The sequence below is a fragment of the Conger conger genome, chromosome 14, assembly GCF_963514075.1.
Source record: "Conger conger chromosome 14, fConCon1.1, whole genome shotgun sequence".
Taxonomy (NCBI): domain Eukaryota; kingdom Metazoa; phylum Chordata; class Actinopteri; order Anguilliformes; family Congridae; genus Conger; species Conger conger.
Window position 1 is genome coordinate 22257726 of NC_083773.1, and position 23337 is coordinate 22281062.

General features: G+C 42.8%; 1 protein-coding gene across 1 annotated transcript; it reads right to left on the reverse strand.

The window, feature by feature from the left end:
• Positions 1–8705: 8705 nt before the first annotated feature.
• On the reverse strand, positions 8706–14577 carry LOC133109295 (RNA-binding protein 15-like). The gene has a single exon (XM_061218556.1). It carries the CDS (start codon positions 14423–14425, stop codon positions 11822–11824), a length of 2604 nt encoding a protein of 867 aa, XP_061074540.1. The 5' UTR covers positions 14426–14577; the 3' UTR covers positions 8706–11821.
• Positions 14578–23337: the final 8760 nt, after the last annotated feature.

The following is a 23337-nucleotide window of genomic DNA, read 5'->3' on the forward strand; positions in this document are numbered from 1 at the left end:
TGGCTGCTTCTGGAGTGGGCTCACTAATCTTTATTGATTGATTTATTGATTAACCAAGAAGAACACATTCTGTCTGCCAACTTACAGGAGAAATGGCAGACAGAATGCCAGAACTAATTGGGAGGAACTTAATCATGCAGCAAGACAATGACCCAAAACACACTAGGACTTCATTAGGGAGAAAAAGTGGAAGGTTTTAGACTGGCCAAGTCAATCACCAGACCTTAACCCAATTGAGCATGCATTTCACCTCCTGAAGAGGACATTGAAGGGATAAAACCCCCTGAAACAAACAACAACTGAAAGAGGCGGCAGTAAAAGCCTGGAAAAGAATCACAAAAGAAGAATGCAACAGTTTGATGATGTAATCGGGTTGGAAGCTTGATGCAGTTATTGCAAGTAAGAGATATGCTAGCAAATATTAAGTGTTATTTACTTTTATTTACTGAAATACTCTATGTTCCAATATTTTTGCTCACTTATATATTGGGTGGTCTGATAATACTTAGAACATAACACTGTTGGTTACACATCTAGGTTTAAATACCAGGAAATAGGTTGAAATTCTGAACTCTTGTCTCGTGATCATATTTTTATCTCAAGCCCAAATGTATTCTGTGTTTTGCAAACACAAAGGAATCGGTCTTGCTGTTCCAATACTTTTGGAGGGGGCTGTATGGCTGGCCGTGACAGCTGGGTCCCACTGCACAGGACTAACATCACTGCTCATATTTTCAGGAGATTCTGCCAGTGTACAGTGAGCACAATTCATTGGTCAGTGACACATTTTTTGTTATTTTGGTTACTTTGAAAGGACACCATGACAATTAGGTTGAAGTGCAGACTGTCAGCTTTAATTTGAGGGTATTTTCATCCATATCGGATGAACCATTTAGAAATGACAGCACCTTTTGCTCATGGTCAAACTCAAAGTGCTAGAGGACAGAACCAAAATAACAAAAAATGTTGCAGCAAATATGTAGAAATCTAGTCTGGATGTGGATGGACAGATACTACTCTGGGAAAGAGGAAACTTTTTAGGTGAACTGCACCTTTAAGGTGTGAGATCACAACTACATGTTGAGAATGTCCAGTAGAACAGTCTAATACTGACGTAACCATCACTACTGGGTGGTAAGCGATTGCGTTCTAGAACACTGACTTTGAATTTTGAATTCCAAAAACTGACTCCTCAAAGGGTTAATGTGCAATCTAATTACTACACGTTCATGCAACATACTGGGCGAGTTTCACAGACACAAGTTCAGCTTAGTCCTGGACTAAATTGAGCTTTGTTTGGAGAATCTCCATTCAAAATTGAATGTAGTCAAGGCTAGGCTTAATCTGTGTCTGCAAAACAGACCCAATAAGAATTGATAATCAAAGCAATGACACATTTAGTGGTTTTATTTGGGAAGTTATGATACAGGACATTGTAAGAAATATCTTGGGAGCATAGTGTTCTTATATGTCATGCATTTAGTTTAGAGAATAAAGACTGACAGGCAAATATCTGTGAATTGACCATTACATGCCTGCACACCCTTGCAACAGTTCTTGCTCAACTAGATTTGTGATTACGTGATTCGGCACTAACTCAAACTTGGGAAACCGCATAGCAATGTGAAAGAAAATGCTGCTTCACCTTATGTGCCGCTACTGTAATTTTAGCATTCCTTATTTAACTCTGCCCTCTAGTGGCAACCAAAGTCTCTCTAAAATACTCTGTTTCACTCATTACAATTGTGTCATAAACATTAAAAAGTTAAAAACATAAATTTGGCAGAATGCTGCTTTGAATCTTTTTTTGGATTTTCCCATGTATACCTATATTATATATAGTATGGCTATGTATTTAGTACCAGATGCATTTTCCATTTCCGGGTGGAGTTCGGGCAGACACTCTTATCCAGAGCGACGTACAGTTGATTAGACTAAGCAGGAGACAATCCTCCCCAGGGGAAATGCAGGGTTAAGGGCCTTGCTGAAGGGCCCAACAGATCTTATTGTGGCTACACCAGGGATCGAACCACCGACCTTGCGGGTCTAAGTCACGTACCTTAAGCACTACACTACAGGCCGCCCTGTATTTGATCATTCCTGACTATGTCCATATTGAAGTACATACATGTTTAGTTAAAATACTAAATATAATGGTAGGCACAAATCTGAAATTCTATTTCATTTGAATTGTCCATGTAGAGACTGAGCAGGAATGACTCTCTTTGAACAGTAAGGTTAACAAAGAACAAATAAATCAACTTTCATCTTAGCCAACTGTACAGTAATATATTTGAAGGTGGTTGTTGGCTTTCTTATTCCCATGTTCTTATTAAAGGGACTGCTTATGGCTTATTATCGGCTGTGTTTTACACTTTGGGTCACAGTAAAAAAATAACCTGTAACAGGGGTGCGCAACCCTGGTCCTGGAGAGCTGCAGGGAGTGCTGGATTTTGTTGTTACTCAGCACTTAATTGATAAATTAAAGCATTTGATTACATTGTTAACTCACCTCATCTGGTTCTTGGGTCTGAATTGGTTGCTGATTTTAGGGTGAAAGCAAAAGCCAGCACACTCTGCGGGTCTCCAGGACCAGGGTTGGCCACCCCTTACCTACAATGTGGCGGAAGGTCAGGAAACCGTTCCAGCTCAACCCAGTGTGCAACTGCCTGTGACTAGTGACGAATGCCACTGACTTTGACTTATCGAGGCAAGTGTGGGGTTGATGGTTTGAGGATCCAAAGTGTAAATAAATTAGTAGGGACTGAGGGAATGAAACCACCTATTCTAGAAGAAATGGGGTAGGGGGAGTGCTGTTGAATAGACTGATTTCCTACTGTTATTAATGTCTTATTCCACAATAAACTTGCTTAAACAAAGATCCTTCACACTCAATCATTCACACTACAACAAAACAATGCAAATTCTTTTGGTGCGATAAACTTTTTATTTATGTATATGCTGTAAATGTACATCAAAACATGGTAAATGCCAGTACAGACAAAAACAAAGAAACATTTTACATAAACCCTTGATCCATTTAAACGCAATAGGGTTTTTTGTTGTTTTTTTTAAAGATTTTTTTCCCCCATTTTCTACCAATGCAGTGGCCAATTGCCTTGTTTATTTATCCCCCCCCCCCCCCCCCACCCCCCTCGTCTCCCGGCAGCCGGGAAGAGATCGACACGGCTTCCTCAAGCTGCATCATCTCGAGCCCAGGGCCGTGATTCTGAGGCCATCAGGGCGCTTGTGTGCAGTGAACCTCCCCACCGAGTCCCTCCCCCCACCCTCGGAGCGGCGGCCCAAAAACTCACCAGGGGGGAAGCAGTGAATGAGTGGTTCCACCTGTACTCACCGTGAAGTGGTCGCTCTCTTCCTGTAAACAAGGTGCCGACTGTTCTCTTCAGTTCTCAGGGCAGACTGAGAAACCATGGCACCACTTTTACATTACTATTGTATTGCATGATGCCTTTTGCTCCCATGGTGCTGCTATTTGTTTACAAATGAATAAATAAATAAATAAAACATAAATAATAATAAAATAAAAACCTTAAAAACTCAAGTAACTTTTGGAAACGAGCTGGTACACCAGAAAATGAGTAGAGAGCTCAGGCAAAGGAAGGCTCCTGTAAAGACAAGACCAGAATGTCAATGCAGAAGCTGGGAGGCACCCAAGCTGAAATAAAGCTTAAATGACAGCAGCGTAACAGAACTGGGCCCGGTGTCATGAAGCCGGATTACAGAGTTAACTGGATAAGCACGGAGTAAGATCCGGAACAGCCTTTTTTTCTTCAGTCCATGTTCCAGATTTGGGGATTTTTTTCCAGTCAACTCTGTAATCCTGCTTTGTGAAACAGGGCCCTGCTCCCAACTTTAAGCGAGTTGCCATTATTATGGTTACATTTTGTTTCAATTTCCATTTCTAACACGCCAATTTAAGCACATTGCCTAGTACAGTGGTCCTCACTCCAGCATTAACTTGCTTCATCTGGTTTCTTGGGTCTGAATTGGTAAGTTGATACCAATTTGAGTTGAGTTGATAAGGCAAAAACAAAAACCAGCACACCCTGTGGCTCACCAGGACCAGGAAGACCACTGGCCTAGTAGACCATTTATGTAAAAATGCACAAATCTCCTTTGTGATACACCGTTCATGACCCTCACAGAGCTTTAATGACCCAATTCACCACTACATACAAATACCTGGGTGGCCGGGTTCAGATGGCGGCTGAGGATTCCTTCGGCCTTGGTTTTTATTGTCTCTTACCGGGAACCTCTATTCCATTAGAATAAAGAAGCCACTGCCCCACCGCTGAACACTGGCTCTACCAGGCCTCCTAATCATCCTTGCCTTACTCCACTTAGCTTTTTACAAGAGGAGGTGACAGCCTGGTCTGCTTCCATGGTACTTCCAGGAATCCAAGACAGGCAACCCCATACGACAGCAATGTCTCTAAAACAAAAATATACATAAAAACACATGCAAGTTATTCACACCAACATTTCAGCCCCAGATTATAGAGACCATACCACACTATTATACATGATAAATACAAATCTGGATCAAATACCCAACTGTTTTTCAGGGCTCGACTGATCTTGCCTGGTGCAACTGAGCCAACCAAGAGGACCCAAAGGCAGGGTTTGTACTTTTTGAGAGTATTTCATAGGTTCCAAAACACCAAACAAGCTCAGAAGAGCTTGGAAGAGGATTTGCATCAAAAACAATTACGTGTTTGGCCCAGGTCTGGATAGATGGCATCTCCCTTCGTTGAGGATTGACATTTCTGCAAATGACAGGTTAGCAACGGTCTCTAGGATTACTCAAATACCAATAGTGCAATTGAACGGATTTAAAAATTTGCAAACTAAAAAAAAAAAAAAACTTTCAAGGAGCTGAAAAACAAGACTGTAATACAATGGGACCTGTCACTCTGATCAATGGCCAAGGCTTTGAAAACAGCCAAGAGGAAGAGGTAGGGACACTGCAGGAACAGGTGTGAAACTCTTTAGTTTTTTGTTCAATCTCATAAAAGTGCCACCTCCTGGGCGTATAGGTGTGGTGTCCCTGCTATTCCGTGACAGCAATGGTGAGGGGATGGGGGGGGCCGAAACCTCTGAGGTCATTTAGGGAGCTGTTCGCCCTGAGGGACGGGGCCTGAACCTACAGCTGTGTACACATGCTCGAGGACTTCACAGAAACGTGGGTGGTAACAGGGGCCCAGGCCGGCCTGATTAAACAGTGGAGCTGCTCAGAGCAAGCCATGACCGGGGCCCTCTCCCTGGCTGTGTCAACACCCAGGTCCACACAAAAATGAGAAGGAAAGCTGAATAAAGTGCACCCATTCAGATGTTAAAACTGCAATGGTATTCATTACTGTAACTGCTTTTAACAACGTCAGGGGTATACAGACCCCCCCCCCCCCCCCTCCCATTATGTCAAAAAGACAGGTTAATGGCTAGAGAAACCTGCGGGTTACATGATGACTGCGGTCATCCTGCTCATCAGACACGGCCACCTTCCCTCTACTGGAGAGCAGGCGGTTCTGTCAGCTCAAAGGAAGAGAGACAAGAGAGATGGTGCTTCAGTGACCAGCTGGCCATCCTGTCAGCTGCATCTTTCAACCATTTTCTCAATGTTTTTCTAATTAACTGTAGAACCGGGACAACTACTGAAATAAAGTCCCTGCATCGATTTATTCCTGCAAATGCCACAATAGATCATTAAAGCATTTTACTTCATGGGTCAGTATGTTTCGAAGCTTATACAGTGGGCACCTACCGTCACCAGAATATTTGCAAAGGCATTCGAAGCCTCAAATGTTTTTGTTGCCATTAGACTTTCTTAAACCCCTTTCAAATACCACATTTCCCCTTTCCTCTAGATCATGTAATCTTAAGCGGGTAGCAGTATGGGGCCATCCTTCAGCAGGCTATAGTTCCACCAAACATACGGCCTGATTAACTGCCATTGCTATACATTCTGCCCACTACTGGTTAACTTACCGTTAGCAGCAAATACAATTCACGAAATTGATGCCCAGACAATATACTGGTAAGATATAGGTACTGGTTCGCCATTATAAACTTGTCACCTATTTTTGCCATACAATGCTACATTTACCTGACAAATGGGAATTATTTGTATGATAGCAATGTGCTGAGGTGTATAAATCGTAGCTAAACGTCAAGCCATTTCATGATCATCACATATCTGAAGTTTGGTAAGTACGGAACTGTGGTAGAGTATTTTACAACATTTAATGCATTATTGAACTATTATGCATTATGTATCTGGTGTATGCGTGTGTGTGTGTGTGTATATCATTATATACAGTATTGTGCAAAAGTCTTAGGCACCCTAGATTACTTCTCGTTTTCTGCATTAGCACGTCAGTAGAAGAGCAAACTTCAGATTTTCAAACAGTAATTTCCCAAAAAAGTTACAAGACAAGTACTTTGTTATATACAGTAACATATTAATTAATAGGCCACTTTTCAGATTAAAATTTGATCGAAACTGTCTGGGATTACCCGGACCTCCAGAAGCAAGTCTGCAGAAGAACTGTGGCAAGTTCTCCAAGATGATTGGAACAAACTACCAGCTGATTTTCTAAGAAAACATGCAGGAGAGTGTACCCAACAGATTGTATGGTTCTAAAGGTGAAGGACAGTCACCTCAAATAATGATTTGATTTAGTTTTTGACTGTACACCGTATTTTATGACACTTTTTGATATTTAGAAACTGTTGATTTCATTATTTTTCAAAGCATCTTCACTTCACATTTGCCAAAGACTATTACAGTGTACTGTATAGAGATCTATGGAACATCTCATTTTCACCATAGGACTGTATGAACCGTCCATTTGGTTCTTCCTATATTTGAAAAAGATTACATTATAATCTTTTAATTTTCTCATCCTTGTGATTGTGAGGACAGAAAATACATTAAAAAGCTGAATTCAAATTAGTCTGACGTTAGATATATATGCCACAAGATATATTTGAAGCAGAACAATATCCTGTGACAATATCAGGGGCATTTCATATAATTTATCTGGCTGCTACAACCGCCATCACCCACTGAAATCACTGAAACTCCATTTGATTAGTGATTACTGTTTAAATGTCATTCAACTGAGGCATAGCGCCAAAGAAATAAATAATTCTATAAAAACATGCTATTGCATGTGGTACACACAACTTTTTAACCACTGCGGAAAGACAGGTCTACATCATACGCACCTCTGGAGCCGAAAACCATCACAACCCCTGGTTAGCATCACACATTACCTGACGTGAACTTTGGAGTATGTCGAAGCTGTGACCACGCCCAACAGCTGCATCCTGGTGACCACAGAGCAAGACGAAAAGGTCACGTAGGTCCTCCAGCAGGAGAGGAGGAAGAGAGGACCAGTGACACACCAGGACAGGTGTCCCCAAGACGTGGGCAACACAGCTCCCAACACAGTAAATTGACAAGGTTCCTCTTTCCTCTTGCTCTTAGATCGGCGACAGTGAAAATTCACAGCAATTCCTGGCTGGATCACTTTTCAATAAGGATAATCTTTTAAAAATTAAAAACCAAAAAAATCATAAATTAACAAAAAGAACAAAAACCAATATGGATCCCTGCAAAAGAAATCAAAATGACTATGCTTTTCTTGTGTCGTACAATTCCCCCCGGGAGACACAGTGCAGAAGATGGTGTCGCAGGGATGGGTGGGCAGTGTGCTGGGGTTGCCGTGGAAACCGCAGCCATCAGGACACATGCACTGGAGCGGCAGGCAGTACAGGGCAGGCACACGAAGGCCGGCTGGGCCCCTCCAAATCAAAACAAGGACAACAAAGGGAAAAAAACGCAAACCAAACTCCTAGCCCTGACCCCGGGGAAATCCTCTTCCATCAGGCTTGAGAATGAGAACAAAAAAATCAAATGATAACTGGAGAAAACACAAACCAAACGGCAGAACGATGAGAGAAATGGACTGCTCCTCGGGAACTGGACCCAGGGTGTCAGAACCGGCTCCACTTCGCAGTGGGAGGGGGGAGGAACCGACTCTCAAACGGTACTCTCCTGGCTGTGCTGGAGCTGGCAACAGGGGCATTGGTCTAGTAACCCCTGTACACAGTGTGCGCGCCCCCACTTGTGTGTGCATAGACGCTGTCGGGTCTATTCCCTCGCCCAAATGTGGAAACGGGCACCACCGGGGCCAAACATTAGGTACCCAGGAGGAAACCCCCACCCCTGGGGACAAGTGGACAGGAACCAACAACACCACCCTGGGAGGTAACTGGTGCACCCGACTCTCCGTTTACACTGGAACGCTTCCTGCCGTGTTCGCACCTCAGAGCAGGACCCGGCCCTAGGACCAGGGGCCGGAGGCAACACACGTGACCACCCCGCCCCTCCCTGCTCCGCAGGGGGGAGGAAGGAAGTAGGAGGTGAAGGCAAGCAGGCATTTACCGTGAGAACATCAGGAACTCTTCGAAAAGGGGGAGAGGGACAACACTGATGAACAACACTGAAAGACGGCTTTCCCTTGCTCACTCTATTTCCTCTCCTTCCTGGACTGAAAGGGTGCGCTTTCCTTTCTCTCGCTCGCAGACAGGAGGCCTTTTAAAGTACGGCAACAACTTCCGTCGCAACACAACAAGGGTCAGAATGGGTGTCTTCAACTCACTTCCAATGCAGAAACATGTTTTGTTTTTTTTTTCCTCAAGAGAAAGACAATTTATTGATATTGAAACAAAATCAATTAAGTGCGTGTGCACTTTTTTTGTGTGAACAGCTACTTCTTAGCTGCATAGGTGCACAGACGGTTTCCTCAAATATATTTTTTTCCCCAGAAATCAGGTGTACACAGCACAAAGCAAAAGGTCATTTTTTCCACTTTAAAACACGGGAAACTGGCATCACAAATGCAGTTACACAACTTTTAAGCTGCTTTCTTAGTGAAAATGCACAAGTACTACATGGAAAACTTTCTCCATGCCTCATCAGAAAGGCTCCTGTATGACTTTACACAAGCTTTTTTTGGTCGTTCCCAGGCACAGAAAGTCCGTCTGTCAGGTGAAATTGGTTGTCCAGTTCTGCGTGGCGTGCTTGGAGCTGAAGAACAAGTCAGTGGAAGAATACAGATGTTTTAAACAGCACCTAACATAGAAAGCTGACTACATTTCTTTTTTTTTTTTATATTACAATATCGGTTAGACGGTTAGAAGTTATTTCAAAATTAAACTAAAACAGAATATGGGCAATGGCACCAACAAATCGTACATTATCAAGTGCATTCCAAATATTATCCTTGAAAAAAAAAAAAAAAAAAATGCCACTGGCATAAAATCTAAAATTCGTTTGAAACACATTATCGATTAACATGCACGAAGCCCATATTTCAATCATCCAGTTCAATTTTAGGTGGCAGGCTTAAAACACACTGAAAATAAACCGTACAGCACAAACTCAGAAGCAACTGTTCTGAAAAACGTTATCAAAAAGGGTATAGGAGTGTTGTGAAGTTAAAAACCAGTCTCTTTTTAAGTGAACATCAAAATAGGACCCTTAAACATGAGATAACATTAATGTGCTGCTATTGACAACAGTTTCACAGACTGACTCAAAATGAACATCTGGTTGTAGAGAAATGTCAATAGCCATAATGAAAATATTTTCTCAAAAAGGGTCTCAAAAGCAAGTATTTCACCAAACTCTTGTATACTATATTGGGGTAATTTATGGAGTTACAAACAATTAGAGAACCGGGACTTACATTAGACCAAACAGTAATGTTTTTTTCTGGTATGGAATTAAAGCATTTCAGAATACCAAGATGTGGAACCCAAGGTCTCAAAGGCCTTCCTGCTAGAGCCCCCGCTGTACTCAGGGCCTACCAATACACAACCATGTACCAATGGCAGTTATGAACTATAACCAGATCTCAATTCATCTAATATTAGATAAGCACCATTAAAGTCTCCCACACTCAGATGTGCATGGGCCACCTGTTGAAAATAATCATCAACCATCACAGGGCCGTGACAAAACCTCACAAACAATTGGGAATTCTGTTGTGTGACTTTCCTATTGACCCAGGCTCAAGTACTTTTGTTTTTGCAAACGCAACCTGGCTGACGTTCAACATGTATCCTGCGCACTAGTGGTGAATTGACAAACTGAAAAATGAAAGACAGAAATTAAAAATAAAAACTTATTTTTTTAACTATAGGGTGGCTTATTTAGAGGGAACATGTTAATATTGCCATTGCTGTGAAAACAAAATCACGCAGGTAATATTAAGAGCATTCAGCTACAAGAAAAGTTAATTGGGTTCAATTAAAATCCTCTGAAGCTTCAGTTCCGGCTCCATCAGGAGATATAGTATTATATGCCTAGGCATACTCCCCAGCCTCTATTCATACCATATTTTCTGTATGCGTCATGACAGCTGGTGATAATGGTGGAACAACCTGTTCCTGACATTAACCTTTGTGAAAAACATCGCAGTGACACTTTGATCCTGTTCTGATGAAGCAGATGTGACATTTAGTTTACACACTGAGTTTCTGATTAAATGTTTCACAAGAGTTCATTTGTAATAACCTGCCATTTAAAATACTTCCTATACATTTATATGGATTTATATCTTAATCCCAAATTAAATAGTTCTGCTTGATTTGGTACCCAAATCAAATATATTATCAAATAAAGTCTCATCACACATTTACTAGACACTTCAAATTTAACTCAGTCTCCAGTGTTTACAAGTAAACACTGGGGGGGGAAAAAGTTTTTTTTTTTTTTTTCAAAGTGATTCAAACCCAATCTAATTCTACAGTAATAATAAGCATTGCCTTGCATCTGTACACATGCCTTAGGCTATGATTCAATCGGCAAAAGGATGGGAAATGTGAAATAATTCTATCGATTGCAAACTATAGCTGAACATTTCTGTTACACTTCGATCAACTTGGAAAGAAAATTAGGTTTGAAGGCTGATTAGCAGAATGGAGGCTGTATAATACCAACTGTCAGTTGCATAAACACATGAATCACAGTAGACTTGGTTTTGTTTCCAAAAATATTCACATCCACATAACCGAAAACCTTATGCATTATGGGATAATGAATCTTAGGCCAGTCACAACCTAAAGGTCATTTCATGCAACTGCAGCAAACTTAGAAAATATTCCCTTTAAAAAATGTATGACTGCTGAATCTGTATTTATGGATGAGAAAACAGGCCTTGCCAAGACCCAAATTCTGAACTGAAAGCTACAAATTGTCTAGCAGATTCAAAGATTCAGATATTAAGTATATGCCCAAAGTTGAATTTGTGCAATTTCATAGAAAGATTAAACTATTGAATTTGGGGTAGAAATTGCAATTATTACATTTAAATGAAGCAAAACCAAAAAGAAAGAAGTTTACTGGCTATTTAGAATTTCATTCTGCTTTTACATGAACGGTCACTCCCTCCCAATTTAGCTGCCTTTGTAATGCCTTCCTTTAACAAGTAAATCTGACCATACAATATGTGGGTGTACAACCAAATCACACAGAAGCAAATGATCCCAGGACAAAGCATTTTGACAAATCGGAACCTTTTTACAAGAGGGTGCCAAAATAGCTACACTAAGATCCTTTCGGTATGCAACTTCTTTTTGGTGGACAAGAGAGGGACTTATCTGGACATATACGATTGCTATATCCCATAATGCAGAAAATAACACATGCAATGTTGTTGATAAATTACAATACTTTTTTTTCTTTCTCGTAGATTTTTTTTTTTTTTTTTTTCTTCCTTTGTTTTACATTTTAAGATGCTCCTCGGACAATGATCATGACCAGGTAGTCCTCTTCCGTTTTGGCGAGGGCTTTTGCAGAGGAATCCAAGAACTGTTGGGAGAAATCACAGGGCGGGAAGGCGTGGAGGACTCCAGCGTTGTCTTTGTCGCGGCTGCCGCCCACGGGGAGGCTAATGACCCCCGCTGCTTGTTTCTGCTTCAGGTAGGAGACCAGGTTCCTCAGCGGTCGCTGGGTGGAGGCGGCCTGGTCCGACGCAGACGATCCCCCCTCGGAGCTGCCCGGGACGGCCAGGAGGACGGAGTAGCCGCTGGGGCCCGCCACCTTGATGCGCCGCGTCACCTCGTCCAGCTTGGGCTGATCCAGGCGCAGGCGCTGGGTGATTTTCAGCTGGGCCACCTTCCCCCCCGTGGAGCCGTCGATCAGCAGGCTGGTGGCCACGCCCAGGTCCCCCTCCAGGAGGTGCATGTTGGAGGGAAAGTTACTGTTCTTCAGCAGCAACATGCCCTGCCAGGCCAGGCTCAGCTTCTGCCCCGCACCGTCCTGCTTGGCCAGCTGCCCACCCTTGGAGGCCCCCGTGTCGAAGCGCTCCTCCTTCTTGGCAGGGCTCTTGCAGGTCTCGCTGACCTTGCGTTTGCGCTCTCGCTCGGCGCTGGCCGCCCCGCCGAGCCCGGCCGCGGCCTCCGCACCGGCAAGGGTCTTCATCCTCTTCTCCGCCGGGGCCCGGTCCAGGCTGGCGTGCCGCTCCCTGGCTGGGGAGGGCCGCTCCGCCCGCAGGGGTCTCTCCGAGTCGCTGTAGCGGCCCCCGTCCCTGCTGCTGCCCCCGGGGCTGCGCTCCAGGGAGGGGCAGTGGCGGCGGCGGGCGCGCTCGCTGCTGTCGGGCGAGCGCTCCAGGTGCCGGCTGTCCTCCAGTAGCCGGCGCTTGCGGGTCTGGTCGCGGTTCTGCAGCTCGCGCTCCCTCTCCAGGGACCAGGCCTCTCGGGGCCGCCGCTCCCGCTCCAGGTGCTCCAGGGGCTCGAAAGCGGCCGCGGCCGCCGCCGCCGCCCTCACCCTCTCCCGGACCGCCGGGGCCGCCCACTCTGCCGCTGGGTACAGCTCCCTCTCCCGGAAATGCAGGGGCGGCGGAGTCCTCTCTCTGACCCGCAGCACGTCGGGAGCGGCGCGGTGGACGAAGGACTCGGCCACGAGGTCGTAGTGGGGCAGCGGCAAGGGCTGCAGGTACTGCTGCTGGTAGCGGTGCTCCGTGTCCGCGAAGTCCACCCTGAGCCGGCGCTCCGGGCCCCCCAGGGGGAAGCCCCTCATGTGGGTGCAGGCCGCCTGAGCAGCGTCCAGGCTCTCGTACTGGATGTAGGCCCAGGTGTCCCCTTTCCTGTAGTCAATAGTCCTTATGGTGCCGAACCGGTCGAACTCCCTCGCCAGCGCAGCGAGGGGCACCCAAGGCCCCAGACCGCCCACCCAGAGGCGCGTGGTGGGCGTGGCCTTGCCGTAACCGATCTTGATGGGGTTGCGGCAGACCACTTTGCCAGACATGCTGATTTTGGCTCTGTGTGCCATGTCCAAGTTCTCAAACTTAAGGAATCCGTAAGTGCTGGTCTGCCCTCGGCTGGGGCGCTTGATGTCCACCTCAGTAATCACGCCAAACCTGTCAAATGCCCTGCGCAGATCATTCTCTGTGACGGTAATGTCCAGATTGCCCAGGAACAATGTCCTGTTGGCTCTCTGGTCATCTTCTGGGGAGATGAGGTCCTCTTCCCGAAAAGCAGCTCGCTCAGCAATGTAAGCGGGACGTGCCCTAGCTTCATAAAAAGCATATTCCCTTTCCCTCTCCAGGTCTCTAGGCAAGGGTGGTGGTGGGGGTGGGGGAAGGCGACCCAAGGCTAATTGCTGCAGCCTGTAGTCTCTGTATCCCAGGCCGGTAGGGGACAAAGGTCGCTGGGTATGCAAATGTCTGTGCCCTGCCACTGTTGCATAAGTGTCCTTTTCAATGGGAGAGCGACTTCTCCTCCTATTCATGTACACGGCTTCGATTTTTAAAGGTCGATCATAAAGCACTAATCTCCCCCTGGCGTGTTTAGCTGCCCTGGCATCTTCCGGTCGCCTAAAGTTCACGAACGCCACCCTCTCGTCACCAATCCGGCTTATTTTAACACTCACGTCTCCAAATTTTTTGAATTCGTGAAAAAGTCCGTCTTCTATTTCCTCGTCGCTCAACTGTGAGCCCAACTCACTAATTTTAAGCGTCTTGTACTCACTTTCGTTAGTTGGGAGCGAAGGCCGCGGTTCCACCCGCGCATTGGTCCTTGTAGTGGCGAGTTCGAGTGTTAGGTTTGTGTGATTCTTGCTGCTGGAGCTGGCAGCAACGTTGCTGTAGCCATGGTTACTCCCAGTACGACTGGAAACATGACCATCGAAGTCCCGACTTTCTCGTTTTTCCGCGAGTAAACTCCTCCTAGCCGAGCCACCGTCGCTTTTGGTCGAGCTGTTCCCGTTGTTGCTGCCACCAGACACCGAAAGAGCCCCCATTTTCTTGCTGGTTGGGTGGCTTCCTCCCCTGTCTCGAATGTCATCCACGGCCCGTGAGCGCTTTTTCACAGGCGACCGTTCCTTGCCTTTCATGCTTGCAACTGCTTCTTGCGACTACTTTTACCCCGGCGAAAATAAAAAATACCTAAACGCACTAACATTCACTGTAAATATTCGCTATTATATTTCCTAAACGATTAGATTTTTTTTTAAAACAGCCGATGTCCTTTCCTCAAAACACCGCATCCGCCATCTTGAAGCTACACATAAGTAACCCCGCCCATGGTTGCTACTGGATAACCAAAGCACTAGAGAGCATTTCATTGGTTTAGACAAATGCCACTTAATACGGGACTTTTTTTGTTTTTTCCTCTTGAAAATGGCTGCGTAGATGATGACAATTTCTTCTGCCGTGTTGGATTTCAGCTGTTTAGTTTCCCAGACCAGACGTAAATGTATTCTAGTCTGAGTGGATAGCATAAAACCTTAAGTCACTTGTTAATTTCAAAGATGCGTGCAGCTTTTTATGACACATTACGGAAATAAATTCTTTCCACTGCAGGACGGTCTGGTATCCTACTTGCTGAAAATTCCAGCTAAGACCGGCGAGGATTCCTAGATGGTTTAAACCGTGTTTTCGATACTTCTAGCTGTTCAAAGCTGGTTAAACTGGCGTCAACTGGCAATCTATAAATATTGGATATTGCACTGCAAATGGGAGCTTGTTCAGTTCCTTTATTCCTATGTAATTTAATTTGTGTGTAGGTGACGGTAGGCTACTTTCTGCTTTTCAATGATTTCCCTATACCTATGTCAACGCACCCACGTGTGGAATGGCTATTAATACATCAAGACAGACCGACATGATTACATAATAGCCTTAATCCGCGTCTGTGAATCTGGCCATATATTTTCACAATTTTGAACAATAATGTATTGAGCAAAATGTGTCCTAAAGTTGTACTTACACCAGCTTGCAAGAAGATGGCGTATATGCAACACCCACGTAGGCTGTGTTGTCACAGATATTCCTGATAACACTACTGTCTATTATTCCACCAAGGCTATATGGTTTGTGCATGGTGATTAGATTTGAACAGTTTTTAACAGTTATAAAGTATAATCTTTTATATTCAAAGACAAAGATATCTTTTCATAAATCTCATCTGCAATCCAGAGGGCCATCATTCATATAAAATTTAAATCCATTTATAAAATTGAAATAGGATTTCAGACAATTTTCCATTGTAGCATGCTGGTTATTTTGTTCAGAAAACAAATGCTGCAGAAAGAAGTTTTACAAATGGCCTTTTGGAAATGCTCTTAAAATAGAAAATGCTCAATTCACATGGGTACATGCTTCAGGCCTGACACTGTGTTGGAAAGGTTACATCAGAGTGAACAGAAATATACCACAAACTGTAAATTAATTGAATAAATACATTTAAAAAATGCACTCTGGTGGTATGTTGTGGGTAAATATCTTTTAGGACATTGAGAAGAATATTGTTAATTTTATATATTTAGTAATATAATGATAGTTTAGCCGCATTGTTTATATGTAAGTATCCATGTTAAGGTTATCTTGGTTATAAGATTCAATATTGCTATGATTGTGATGGATTTTTTCCTTATGAATTTTAACCATCATTTTGTATCCCAATGGAAATATTTTAATGGGTGTTTGTAAAAAAGTTAATAAACTGCCCTATTTCTAGTAGTTCTTTGCAGTATTTTCAAATACAATGTTTAACATGGTGTTTTGTATTCAAGTGCTGAACTACTTTCTCCTGAACACCTTTCCAGTTAAATATAAATACATCAAATTTTAAATATGTTCAACAAATGCTTTTCAAATAGGCAATTTTTGCTGTGACTCATTACAATACAATCACTTAGCAAACACATACTGTATCACTGAAATTATTTGAGGAAATATTGCATTGCGTTTTGCATTACAATAGATGTTCTGTATGTTGAGGCTGTGGTTGTAGATATTACCATAAAATCTGCATTAATCATATATGCCTTGAAATAAAATACTTGGTATTTTAAAATATTACATGCCAATACTGTGATTTAAAAAGTGTATTAATAGTATTTGAAAAGGTGTTTGTTTTATGATGCATTACATACATAGCAAATTGGTGAAAACTTAAACCAACAGTGATAACTAATTTGCAACTATAGATTGACTTGTCCATATTTTTATTTATTTTTGGTTGCATTTTAGTGTTACAGGTAATGCATCACATATGTTATAAACAGGTGGTAACGAGTCAATATTTCACAGTTTCCAAAAAAAAGAAAAAAAAGTTTTAAAGTATAAAAAGAAACATCTTTTGTCAGATGCCCAAGGCACATATTTCAAGTAGTTTCGGAGAGATCTGGGACATATCTTTTAAATGTGCTTATGCATCTTCCATCTGCATGAAGTCCTACTTAGGTATTTTTTGCATAATAGGTTTTGTATGATTTATTACAGTCTACATTTTAATAAATTAATAAAAATCTGTCACCTTGAATAAGCAATCTCTAGCCATTCTCTATGTATCACTAAATCGGTTTTCTTACCATCTATGGAAAACATCCATAAATTCAGTTTTTTATTGCGTCATACAAAGGCTTTCACCTGCCTATGCCGTTGAACATGGGCAGCACTAACAGCACTAACATTAACTGAACTGCCATACTTACATATAACAATTAATAACCCAACTTCAAGGGCGGCCAGGGATGTTATGGGCAGCTTGTAGCCTAGTGGCTAAGGTACATGACTGGGACCGAGAAGGTTGGTCGTTCAAGTCCAGATGTAGCCACAGTAAGATCCACACAGCTTTTGGGCCCTTGAGCTAGGCCCTTAATCCTTAATTACGCACCTGCTAATCAACTGTAAGTCACTTTGGATAAAAGCAAATAATTATTATTATGTTATGCTAGAATTAATACTGTAGGGGTGTTCTGAGTATAAATACATAGAACAAAAGAAAGTACAAAATAAATAAAGTAGATTTTATTTAGATATGTGTCTTACCATTACCAATTTGTAGTCAGGCACAGTTCTAAGTCCACAATCATCTGCCAACTCTTCAACTCCTAATGGATTTTATGACTATGTTTATGTTCAGTTAATGAAGAGAATTTAAATCAGGACAGCAAACAGTGACCACAATAAAGGGAGTTTAGGAGAAGGGGATGGATGTTGAATTCTTCCTCACCTCAGCCCCATGCCGCCTGCCAGACTGACAGGTCTCTGATGAATGGATGGCCTTGTTTCTCTAATGGCAAACAGCACTGCAAGCTTCCATCAGAATATAAGGCAACTAGATTTACTGTGGTAATGGGTACAAGATGACCAAGGCCCTGGACTAAAAGTTTCACCAGCCATAAATGCCAATGTCATACATTATATTTTATGACTGGCTTGGAGACTTAAAGGTGTGGCAGGAAAAGATTCATGTTTTAACGTGTGCTTGATCTGAGGTACGATCTTGCTCCGTATGATTATGAAATTACCTCTTGAAAGCCATTGAGAATCGATCACAGGGCACTACAGTCTTACAGTTAAGATTTCAAATGCATTGGAAGGTGTAAACCAATTAAATTTTTGTCTAGCAGCACCCTGAAGGATAATTTTGAATGTCAAGATTTAAAAAAGCGCTTGAACAATATTTTTTCCATACATTACATCAGCCATCTCCAAGTGAGTCTCCTGCTCCAACTTTTTATCATCACTTGGACGTTTGTCATGGTATATCTCAGCCTCTTAATCTGGGATTTAATCAGGGGATTCTTTTTAGCTAAGTCTAGTGCCGCTGTCCCCACCGGCTTTGCCCAAATTCAAGGGCGGGGGTGTGGAAAGCGGTTCTGACAGGCCAGCCCCATTTTCTATTGAAACCACATGTCTGCTCATGCAAACATACCGCACAATCCAAGAGACTGGTAGTTAATGTGCAGAGTGGAGGATGTATTTCGAGGGGTGGGGGGGTTGCTTTGTGCCTGGAGTGTTATATTCGCTTCTCAGAGAAAGTAGTGTTGAAAGGCCCAACCAGTGCTTCTGGTATATTTTTAAAAAAACATCATGCCAATCGGCCTAAGGAAGCAGCCACTGACATCCAGTTATTTGTACCAGATGGGGCTGTGCGATGCAAACAAATGAGAGACTGTCAACTGAAATCGGTCACTACTGTTTAAATGAACAATTTAAATGTCAGAAGAGCTGTTCTGAGGTGTGTAAGAACCTGAGAGAAGGTTGACACTCGGTAACTTTCAAAATGTGCTGTAGAGCCACCATACCAGATTCCAGCCCTTTGCACATAACTTCAATCTCCACACACTTGAGAACATAAAAACCATAATGTCTGTGCCCTGTATGAACAAAATTACCCTGAGTGGGTGTTTGTACTCTTAGGATATCTCTTAACCTGGTAGTAAACAGGGTAGTGAATTTGTCTATGAATAGTGTAGAGGTTAATCATGATCTCTCAGTATTACTGTACTGTGAGCAGGGAACACATTCTGATCTACAGCTGAGAGCCCTGTCCTTGAAGTGAAGCAATGAATGCCTACTTAAGAAAATACTGAATACAATCACAAGTATAAAACTCTAGGGACTTAGAAGTACCATCTTACCCTCACTGTATCTGGTACTCTTTGTCTTGAACTGGCAACTGCCCATTGGTCTCACTCTGTAAGGTGAACATGGCCTTTCAAGGTAAATTTACTGGGCCGATTCTTGCTGGAGGCACTGCAAGGCCATCCTATAAATAGCAGATACTCTGTGGTGTATCAGCATCTTCTATAACCCAAAAGAATACAGTGCTATAAAGGCACTGGGAGCTTAAAGCAGAGGAACTTTCATTTAGCCATTAGACGGCAGAGTTACTACTCATAAATAACCACTGTGTAGAGGAGGAGCTGGTCTTTGGCAGAGGAGGAGGAATCCAGGCCTGTGGCATCATTATTAATTGAGTGCAGACTTATGGTCACTCAGTTATTTTTTCATTAACGGATCTGCCGTTTGGCACTGATGCACGAGGTGCTGGCTGACGGCTCCTTATACAGGGCGCAGACATTATGTCTTATAGTGGGCAGGTCCCTCCCTTAGTTGCCAATAGCTATCTGCGCCTGAGACCAACTGCACCCGTGACAAAGGCAGGGAGGCAAAATGTCAGGATGTGGTTAGTAGCCGGTGGCTGTATTTAAAAATAATAATGTAGAATAAGACGACCTAAGACGGTTATTCCCAGTGCCTCCCTTCTGTTTTTCATGCTTCTCATTTCAGGTGGACTTTCTCTGAGGGCTTGCAGAGTTTGTCTGGTATCCTGGCGTTCAGCCTGTGTTTAGCCAATTCAGTTACTTTGGAAAATATTGGAGGTGGTGTATGGTATATTCAGCAAGTTAACAAGTGGAAATATTTTATATTTTGATGAAAATGTGAACTGAAATAAATCACTTCTGCGTAGAGGCTTCAAACAGTTAGACGCTATTCAAATCATGGCAGCAAAACATTTTTAACCACTACAAATTTCCTCACTAATTGAATTTCTTCTGTACAATTTACAATGGTTTTAATCCACCGCAATGGTAAAAATGTAAGATAACATCAAGCCAATGACACAGCAACAGATGAATAATCACATAGCAATGAAGATCTGAATGAAGCAAATCTGGGTAGTAACATTTACATGACATGACCAATTGTATCAGGTTTGAAACTGGAGGCCAGAAGGTGAGTTATGCATATAAAAAATCACTAGCTTGAATACAAGAAATGTGTGGTTTTTTGTGATTAGAATCGCATTTTTAATTTCCATATAAACCGGAACTTACCTGGTTCACTTGCAAATTCCATCAAGAACTGCACACAGAAGATGGACCTTCAAATGTATTTGATTTTTGCTTGCATATCTGATACTTGCCTGGCTTGAGGGAGACTGTATGTTAGCAAACAAAAGTGGCACCATATTCTGCCCCTACTAAGACACATTATAAAATCTCACGTCTAGGGGATCCTGGTAGGAAGAAGAATCAGCCATTGCGGAAAGATTGGATCTGCTAAAACATATTGAGTAGGCTACAGGGGCGGCCTGTAGCGTAGTGGTTAAGGCACATGACGTGGAACCCGCAAGGTTGGTGGTTCTAATCCCGGTGTAGCCACAATAAGATCCGCACAGCCGTTGGGCCCTTGAGCAAGGCCCTTAGCCCTGCATTGCTCCAGGGGAGGATTGTCTCCTGCTTAGACTAATCAACTATACGTCACTCTGGATAAGAGCGTCTGCCAAATGCCAATAATGTAATGTAATGTAATGGCTGAAGATGTCATCTCTGTACCTACAGTCCCCCCCAAAAGTATTGGAACAGCAAGGTAAATTCCTTAAAAGATATACAGATCCAAATTTCAGCTTTTATTTCCTGGTATTTCTACCTTTTGTTAAATAACTTAGAACATATCACCTTTTCTATCAGACCACCCAATTTTTAGGTGGGCAAAAGTATTGGAACCTGTGACTGACAGGTGTTTTGTGGTGCCCAGATGTGCCCAGTTAGATTGATTGATTAATTCTGAATGTCTACTCTTGGTTTTAGCCATGGGGTTTGCCTGTGAAGACGGCATTTGTGTTAGAAAAGATAGACCAACATGAAGATTAGAGAGCTGTCTTTGGGAGAAAAAGATAGCTGGAATGTCCTGAAAAAGAAAGAAATCTCTGGTGTACTGAGCAACAGACATCGAACAGGTCGACCAAGGAAAACAACAGCAGTTGATGACAGAGACATTATGAGAGCTGTGAAGAAAAACCCCAAAACACCAGTCAGTGACATCACAAACAATCTCTACAGGGCAGGGGTGAAGGTATCTCAATCAAGTGTCGACTTAGTGAGATGTAATACAGAGGCAATACCACAAGATCTAAACCACTAGTAGTCAGAATCGGAAGGCAAGATTACAATTTGCAAAGAATTACAGAGATGAGCCACAAAAGTTCTGGAACAAAGTTTTATGGACTGATGAGACCAAGATGAACCTCTACCAAAGTGATGGAAAGGCCAAAGAGTGGAGAAAGAAGGGCAGCTCATTATCCAAAATCTACAATCCTGGTGTGAAGCAAGGTTATGGCTTGGGCTTGTATGGCTGATTCTGGAGTGGGCTCACTAATCTTTATTGATGATGTAACTCATGATGGTAGCAGCAGGATGAATTCAAATGGTAAATGGTTGGCATTTATATAGCACCTTTATCCAAAGCGCTGTACAATTGATGCTTCTCATTCACCCATTCATACACACACTCACACACCAACGGCGATTGGCTGCCATGCAAGGCGCCGACCAGCTCGTCAGGAGCATTTGGGGGTTAGGTGTCTTGCTCAGGGACACTTCGACACAGCCCAGGCAGGAGATCGAACCGGCAACCCTCCAACTGCCAGACAACTGCTCTTACTGCCTGATCCATGTCGCCCCTTCAATTCAGAAGTCTACAAAAACATTCTGTCTGCCAAGTTAAGGAAAATGCGTCCAAACTAATTGGGAGAAACTTCATCATGCAGCAAGACAATGACCCTAACGCCAACATAACAAAGGACTTCATTAGGGAGAAAAAGTGGAAGGTTTTAGACTGGCCAAGTCAATCACCAGACCTTAACCCAATTGAGCATGCATTTCACCTCCTGAAGAGGACATTGAAGGGATAAAACCCCCTGAAACAAATAACAACTGAAAGAGGCTGCAGTAAAAGCCTGGAAAGGCATCAAAAAAAGGAATGTAGCAGTTTAGTAATGTCAATGGGTCGCAAGCTTGTTGCAGTTATTGCAAGCAAGGGATATGCTACCAAATATTAAGTGTTATTTATTTTCATTTACTGAAATACTCTCTGTTGAAATACATTTGCTCACCTAAAAAATGGATGGTCTGATAGCAAGTAGTTTAACACATCAAGGTGTAAATACCAGGAAATAAAAGCTTAAATTCAGAACTCAGTATTCAGTGTATTGAAAAAACAAAGGACTGTTCCAATACTTTTTGAGGGGACTGTATACAAAAGTAGGGATTATACAGAGAACATTCTCCTCTTAAAATCTTCACAACAAATGAGGCCCCTCAGCTGAGACAGGAGGGGCACTCATGGATATCCAATACTGTGTGCGATTCTATCTCACCCTTTCTGCACATCCTGTTTACCTGATGTGGCTAGCCGACGGAAGAGGCTGGATGGAAAGGGAGTATGGGGGGGGTTCCTCTGTTGGATTCGACCCATATATTTTAAGCTGCATATGTGGATCATATAAACAAATGAAATACAATTCCATATGTACTGTAAGCATATATGTGCACATACCTGGATGCTAATATGCATTTTCAAAATGTTTTTATTTTACAACAGCAAAGTTCGTTCCACTTTCCCCATTTCAGGTTTACCTCTCATAAGTCATTCACAGTAATTCTCACACCCATGCTCATGCCCAAAACAAACTTTCTTCCTTTGAAAATTCCTTGTCTGTTGAGCTTCAGTGATTAGTCTGTGACTTTTTTGAGATCCGTGAGAGTCTGCCCTGTCCCTTCTGCCAAGAGGCAGCAACAAATATGGGAAATACACTGGCTAGCGGAAACATTCAAAAAGGTTCCAATGGTCTCCAGGGTAACTGAGGTTATAACAGACCAACAAATTCAGTTTGGTTGGACACAATGTGCCGTTATCCTCCTTGGCCAGCTGATGGGACAGATTACATGCCTCATATTTTAATGCCTTACACTGATGCAAATGTTTTCCACTGAAAGGACATAGTTGTTGTCCAATAATTAGCTTTGCTATAATAAGGTCAGTATACTGTCAGTATACAGATGCTTAATTTTGTATTGAGATTGTTCTTTCTGGCAACTCTGCCATTTAGGTCTTTGTTGTTTAAAGTACGTTGTATTGTTGTCCTGTGAACAGCTAGACCTGTGTTTGCTACTCTTTTTTGCAGCTCTTTTGCAGTGATGTGTGGGTTCTTCTGATTATTCCTCAC

What these genes read in the sequence shown, in the direction of transcription:
- LOC133109295 (XM_061218556.1), bottom strand. Translation starts at nt 14,425, where the DNA reads ATGAAAGGCAAGGAACGGTCGCCTGTGAAAAAGCGCTCACGGGCCGTG.